This window comes from Triticum dicoccoides, chromosome 3A (genome assembly GCF_002162155.2).
Source record: "Triticum dicoccoides isolate Atlit2015 ecotype Zavitan chromosome 3A, WEW_v2.0, whole genome shotgun sequence".
NCBI lineage: Eukaryota > Viridiplantae > Streptophyta > Magnoliopsida > Poales > Poaceae > Triticum > Triticum dicoccoides.
This window is the reverse complement of record NC_041384.1, coordinates 8,500,622-8,508,384: the sequence shown is the minus strand read 5'-3', so window position 1 is coordinate 8,508,384 and position 7,763 is coordinate 8,500,622. Positions and strand designations below refer to the sequence as shown.

The 7,763-nt window shown below is 48.7% G+C and overlaps 1 protein-coding gene across 1 annotated transcript in view; it reads right to left on the bottom strand.

Annotated features, from left to right (window-relative positions):
* Nucleotides 1-5,373: 5,373 nt before the first annotated feature.
* The window catches only part of LOC119270904 (protein MOTHER of FT and TFL1 homolog 2-like), a 3,688-nt gene continuing 1,298 nt past the window's right edge, over nucleotides 5,374-7,763 (bottom strand). The window contains exon 4 of the mRNA XM_037552919.1: nucleotides 5,374-5,865. Within this exon, the coding sequence (XP_037408816.1) occupies nucleotides 5,636-5,865 (230 nt within the window). The 3' untranslated portion in view covers nucleotides 5,374-5,635. The remainder of the gene's footprint in view (nucleotides 5,866-7,763) is intronic.

Genomic DNA, 7,763 nt, shown 5'->3' with positions numbered 1-7,763 from the left:
GACGTTGACTTCTTAAAACAAAAGCACGAAGATCGAAGGTGGCCCGAACCATACTTCCTAAGCCACTGCTCATATGGCTTTTTTGCGGGGTGAATCTTGGGTTTTATTCCTCGGAATTAGTGTTACAGTCTGCTAATACAAACTCATTTACATTGTCTGGAACATGGCGCAACCAACAGGCGGTGCTACCCCCAGATCGACAAATATTGGCTAGACTATGAGCAACTCTATTTTAACTACGCTCTATCTTTAATGAAACAAAAACAAAAACCCGAAGATCCAAAAGCGTCTAGATTTTTCGCGTTAATTGACTATAAGTTGACCAGTCCAGAGACTCATCAGTCAAAGAGGCAATCGCAGTCGAACTATCAGATTGGATAATCCGACCATTGCGAACTCGGTGATAGACCGTCCAAGATGGCATTGATCTCTTCTTCTAGGGCATCTTTACAGTGAAATAAATGATGATATGCTGCAAGAATCACTGCTCCTTCACTATTCCACGGAATCACCTGCCTCACCGGACTCCTTCACGAATGAGGCGTCCACTAATAGGGCCACCCAACCAGCGGGTGGTTTTGTCCAAGGCAGGCGTGGAGTTCTAAGAGCATTTCCAGCCGCGTTTCCAGAAAGGCCTCCCCAGATGATTTTTTTCGCGCCGGCGTAAAAAAAGGCTCAGTCGCGCCCCAGGAATCCGATTTTCGCCGGCTTGGGCCGAAAACAGCGCCGGCGGACCCAGGCCGAATCCGGCGCGTTGGGGGCGCCCGGGGGTGCCGGGGCGAGCTGTTTTGGCGCGAAAAAGCCGCGGGCCAACCGCGTCAGCGACACGGCGCCTCGTCTTCCCCCAACGGCCTCGTTTCCCGCGGGGAATCAATGGCAAGGCTGCCGCCGGTCAGCCTTGCCATTGATTCCTCACGGGCGGCGCGTCACGGGACGGCGCGCCGACGCCTCCCCTCCCTCGCACGCGTACACGCGGGCGCAGCGCGGCTGTATAGCCGGTGGCCTCACTCGCCTGTGCCCACACCAGCCCCGCCCCTCGCCGCCGCCCAGCCCCTCCCTCTCCCTCTCTACCTCTCCCGAGCCCGTCGCCATGGCAGAGCGTTTCCCCGGAGACGAGGCGGCGGCCAACGGCTTCTGCCGCCATTCGCTCCGCGAACAGGAGTCCTGGCTCCTATTCCAGGCGAACATCCCGGCGCCGCCGGACATGTGCGCCGGGCCGACGGGGTGGAGACTCAGCGACGGGGGAGTGCCCATTCCCTCGTTGCCCGACGCCGTGGCCACAAATACTTCGCCGAGGAGGTCGAGGTCGTGCGCGCCTCCCTCACCGACGCCCAACTCTCCCTCCCCCGGTACGCCACCAACAACCACGCGGCTTGGGCGGCGTACTTCGAGCGCCGCCAGCAGCAGCGGTTGGCGTCCACCAACGGCGCGCCGGTGGTCGGCGGCCTGAAGAACAGCGAGGGGTGCCACCTGTGGTGGGGCGTCCCCGGGCGCACACTCGAGGGCGTGCTGACGTACCTCGAGGGCGGCAAAGACCCGCCGTTGGCGTACCCGGCGAGGGTGGCCGCCCCGGCGCACCACCGACGCATCGGGCCATGGGCGCGAAGGAGGTTCGTGTCCTCCTCCTCTTCTTCCTCCTCGCGATCTTCCTCGCACTCCTCCGGTACTCCGGCCCTGCTCGGCGTCAAGGCCGAGCCCACGGCGGAGACGCCGCTCGGCCGGCGCACTCGCAACGCCGGCATCGTCATCAACGAGGGCGGCCGGCGTGCCTCCTCGTCGGCTCCTCCTTCGCGCTTCGTCAAGCCAAAGACGGAGCCGGGGCTCGCGCCGGTGAAGAAGGAGCCGGCCGCGCCGGTGAAGACGGAGCTCGACGACGACGACGCGGCCCTGGAATGGGCGCGCAGGGACTCCATAGCGATGGAGAAGGAGCGCCTGGAGAAGGCGAAGGAGCGCCAGTGCGCCGCCCTGCGCCGCTTCGCGGAGCGCCGACGCGGCCGCGACGAAGGCGGAGTCGTCGTCATCTACGACAGCGACGACGACGACGACGCGCCGCCACCAGTCGGCCATGGCGACACCGTGGAGGGGTCCAGCAGGGTCGCCCGTCAAGGAGGAGAAGGCCGCCGACGACGACGGCGTTGAGGATGGCGGCGACGGCGGCGACTTTAGCCAGTTTTTTTAGATTAGTTTATATATGTGCTATGTAATGAAAATCCGCGAACTTTATCGAAATATATGCCCAAGTTGGCCGAAATTTATCGTGTTTAGCCGAACTTCGCCAAACGGTGCCGAAATTTGCTATACAAATTTTATTTTTAAACGCGCCTGGGGCCGGCCCTGGGGCCGGCGGCTGGGGACCAACTCGCCCAGGTCCAATTTTTGTGCCGGCTCACCCCCAGATGGCGATTTTAGGCGCCCCCTGGGGAGCCAACGGCTGGAGATGCTCTAACCGGTGCAGGTTGGAAAAGTTATCAATCATAGGGGAGTTATCAATCATAGGGGATTTGCCCTTTATAATTTCCTCAACACTTTTTTTCAACACTTTGCCTATCAGAATGATGAACTGGGGCAAGGTATGTAGCTACAGAGAAAAGATTTAGATACTTCAGTAGGAGGCACTTCCTTTCCATGGGTCAATTCATTCCTCAGGATTAACATTTTTTTCAAATACATGATTAACAAAAAAATCAAATATATGTTTTGATGTCTATTTATTTTTTGCATGCACATCATATATTTTTTGTATGCATTGAAACATTATTATACAAGTTTAATATTTATCAAATACATGATTATAATTTTGTTCAAATACATGTTGAAAAAAATAGATACATCTTAAACATATTTCAAATAAGCTCTGAAACATTTTTGATTGATAAGATTCGTTCTTTTAAAATACGTGAACATTTTTCTACATTTGCATAATTTTTTTTCTAAAAGTTTCAGGAACATTTTCTAAACACATGAAAATTTCTTTAAATGTCCCATAGAATTTTTTTTGTAAATGTATGAAACATTGTTTTCGAATTACACGATTAATTTTATGTACATTGTATAAACGCTTTCTTTAAATGTTCCGTACATTTTTTTTAAATGCGTGAATGTATTTCAAATGTCACAAACATTTTTTTCAATGCCATCAATATTTTTCAAAACTCATGCTAACAAATTTTATACATTGCCATTAAGATATTGCAAATTCAATGTTCTTAAATTTTTGAAGTAAATGTAAGTGTTGTAACATATGTAGTTTGAATTATTCGCAAAAAAAAGAAACAAAAGAAAATCTGAGTTGGAGGTTTTGTCTCATATCCCCATATCTCAACTCTAATGATGAGCTAGGGAGTGCAGCCCTTCAAATCTTATCTATCTGTCGGATTACGGGTTCCGGCAAACCCTTGAGGTTCGAACACTGGGGTGCACACAAAGATCTCTCTCTCACTAGCTCGCTCTCGCAACGATCTCAAGGCCTAGCTCGACGAACCCAAAGAACAAGAGACATGAGGGTTTATACTGGTTCGGGCCACCGTTGTGGTGTAATACCTTACTCCAGTGTGGTGTGGTGGATTGCCTTGTAGGCTGAGGATGAACAGGTACAAGGAATGAACAACCTCCTGAGGAGAGGTGTTCTTGAACTCGGTGAGCTGGTGTGTGTGAGGATGGTCTGAATGATCCGTCCCCTCTATGGTAGTGGCTAGTCCTATTTATAGAGGCCCTGATCCTCTTCCCAAATGTTAGGCGGGAAGGGATCCCACAACGGACAAGTTTGAAGGGAGACAACTAGTACAAGCTATCCTGACAAAAGGTGGTCTTCGTCTGCCAAAGGCTCTGGTGGTGACACGGCCGTGGGCTCCGCGGTGACCTCCTTCCTGCCGTCCTGCTGATCTTGGTCTCGTTGCACCGATATAGAAAACTTTGCCTGATGCCTCAGGACTCCGCGCCTGCGCTTGCCCCTTTAGCACCAAACAGGCAACTGGTACTCTGCGCCCGTTGGTGCCCGCCTGGCCTTGATCGTCACGGCTCACGGCACGCGCACCTCGCTCCTCAGGAGCCAGCCTAGCGATGCCGCCCCTGAGGAGGTCTTGTGTCGTCCGCCTCGCGAGGCTTGGCCCCTCGCGAGGGTCTTGAGCGGTTGCTGCTGAAGAGGGGCCGTATCAGGCCGTTGGTGGAGCCGCGTCGTGGGCCGCAGGCAGACAAGTCTGGGGACCCTGTTCCCAGGACGCCGACACTATCTAACTATTCTATATAATTAAAATGACAGTTTGGACTAACTATAAGCACACCAAAAAGTGTGGCTCAAGACAACATAAGCAAGCAATCCACAAAATCCTTTCCTGTGCGATACTGATTTTTCCACCGCAGTTTTGGCACAAATAGCCCGCGGTTTCAGCACCGTGATAAGAGGTGGCAGCGCACGACTGAATGAAAATCTCATACTTCAATGGTATTCCCCTGAGAGTGTACTTATTTTATTTTATTTTGAGTGCTTGTACTTATGTTTGAGAGAAGTTTCATACTGTAGTATAGAGTACTAAACATGGAGACAACATTGGCCCAAGCTTACTAGCTGGGCCTCCCTGGCCTATCCAGAATGGGCCAAAAGGATTATTGCCTACACACTTCAATTGAACTGAGACCTTGGGAGATTCTAAAATAAAAATTACTGAGATCTTGGGTCTCGGTTACCCAAAAAACAATGAGAAATAAACAGTCAAACAAAAAACAATGAGAAAGACTGCATACTACTATGGTTTCCGAGGTTTTTAAGATATAACCAGCTTTGTGTCTATCCATTACTGGAAATTTTGGTGGACCTCGAGAAATTCCAATACCGCATTTAAAAATTAAAATTTTTAAATCTAAACGTGACTACAAAAAAACTGAGTATGAAACATACTCGGCGAAGTCTCAAATAACCGAGTGCTGCGCTTGGCTTATGGCTCTCGGTTTAATTTGGAGTGTCATTTCACGGGTACTCGGCTTACCTATGAGCCAAGGTAAAACCAACGGCTCTCGATGAGATAAAGCCACATGATGCATCTAGCTAATGCCAAAGAGAACATGTGTGCATATATCATCACGATACATATTTTGACGCTATATTGGTTTGCATGCGAAATTTGTTTAAAAGTTTCCGGCAAAAGTACCCCGAACTTGAGATTTTCCGGAAACCATTTTTCTCAGCCCCTTGCGAAGAAAAAGCGGAATCGAAAGAAAAACCTTGGCGTTTGTATGATCATGCAAAGTGTGCGCGTATATATGTACCTACAAGATATCGCAAATCGAAAGAAACTTAACACATGATGACAAGTAGAAAGACGGCAAGAGACTATGCTATGGATGAAATTTGAAAACGAAACAACATGAAATTGAGCGCCAACTGCATGCTAGTACTATTATTACAAGAACACGCGGAGGAAATATCCCCGTCGCGCGGAGATATATATGATTTTCATGCAACTCATGCATGCATACACATTACACAAGCACAGTGCAATTAAAGGACGGTAATACAGCACATGCCAGTTGCTGGCTAGTTTATGGATGTTTAGTTATTATTCTTCACCGGGATTAACTATTGTTGGTCGGTGAGCATGCAGCGGGCGTGCCGGAGTAGCTAGGCCGGCGCGCCATTTCATCAACGCCGGCGGTGTCCGGACGGCTCCTTCTGGGAGTTGAAGTAGACGACGGCGACGGGGAGGCCGAGCTCGTGGTTGGCGGCGAAGGCGCGGGTGTTGAAGTAGGCGCGGTCGTCCGGCGACGCCGCCGGGACGCAGGGGAAGCGCGTCTTCTGCTCGAACAGCACCAGCACGTAGCGGTGGATGCCCACCGGCGGCCGCGGCCCCATGTACGGCACCACCACCTCACCTGCATGCACCACAAATATATACACCCGGACGTAATATATCCACCGTGCATGAATGCATGGGCGGCAAAAAAGACAGAATTTGCTACTTCCTCCATTTTAAATATGAGTTTTTTTAGATATTTCAATGCGGACTCCATACGAAACAGGCGAGGAAGTACACCTACATGTAAGCTACTAGCTGTATGTGTCCTGCATGCGCGGATGTACACGTGTCGCAGCCGGACACGTGGGATGCTTCCAGGACGAACGCTTGGTCGCAGCTTGGCCGTCCGGCGGCGCGGCGCCGTTGCGGCGGCCATGCTTGCGTGCATGCTCGAAAGTTTGTGCCATGCGATCGCACGCATATGCATGCACCGCGCGCGTGGTGCACATAAGATATAAACCTTGGAGCACTGTCGTTATCTTGGATATTTTATGCACCGTATCTTCTTTTCTGTGGTCATCGCAGGAAGCGGCCACCAAACAAGTTTGTTTTGTTACTTGGGCTTGGGTACATATGTAGGTGTGGCCGGTCGTCTAAGGCTGCGTTGCCATCGCGGCGTGTTACGGTACTCCACTTTGTTTATTCTTTTTTCTTCTATTTTATTGTTTGTTTAACTCGTTTTTGCCTATGTTTATCGTTGCTTTCCTACAACTTACTATTAAATTAGCATACAAACACAATTCAGCAACCACAAACGGGGTCTAGATAGAGGCATAATAAGTAAATGCCGGATATAGCGGAAGGCCTTAAAAGTATGAAATCATGTAACATGTTGTTCATTTTATATCAGCTACATATTGTGGATTCTCGCAAAAAAAAGTACTAGTCAGTTTTGTAAAATATTGGAATTAGGCATTTGAGTGAATTTTCTTTTTCGCAAGAGCTATTTTAGTAAATATATGGCAAGGTTCACAAAATACTCTATTAGCACCAATGGATTGTATTGTTAGAAGGATGTGAGACCAGTTGACACACAACGTCATGCTTTGTGGTTGATGAACTAATTTCATAATCTCGTTGGTGAAAAACTACCGGTGAAAAAAGGAAGAAAGAAAGATTAACCGAAGAGTAGAAAGGCAAATAACTTGTTGGGCAAATCAAATTCTAACCGTCCATCGCAATAAAAGGCATGCGTGAGCAATCATAGTATGAATGTACGCATGTCGGGACCACTAGGTATCGACATACAATGATAAATGGAAAACGACATGTGTTGTGTATGGTTGTGACATGTATAAGGGCACATGGGGTGACATGAGCTATCTCTTACATGTGACGGTTGGGTCTTAGGTGAGATAGAGGACTTTACGTACGATCCAAAACCGGCTCGGGCAAGAGATGAACTTGGCACAATGACCAACGTATTGGCAATATATGGTAGGTTTGGAGCACGTGTTTGTGTGTGTGTGCGTGGGGGTGGAGTGGAGGTGGGGTTTAGTTATATGCAAGTATTTTCATCGAATGTGTTCTATTTTTGTTGTGTTTGTCTATTAGAGCGTCATCATTTATAAGGCCTAAGCGGACACTAAAGGTGAAGATTGCTAGTAAGACCATTACTAGAAACGTCAGTGTGGGAAAACATTACAATAATCACAACTTATGTATATCAATGCCTAATTTAAATGAAAAGATTCTAATATGAGTAGCACTTATTGTTCATGGTGTCGAGAGATATGGTAAAAGAAGCTTAAAGAAATGAAAGAATAGAGAAATATTTAGCTCCTAATTTAAAAGCCTTAACTAAGATGATGCTAGATGCAAAGTGTCGAGACAACTATAATTCTACTCGTCGAGATGCCGGAGAGGCGCAGTGTGTGTTCCCATGGCTCAAATGGTTACTCCTAAAACAACAATACTGAGAACTAAGTGTGGACCCAGACATAAAATCAAAAGGGGGCAACTAAAAAGAAATAA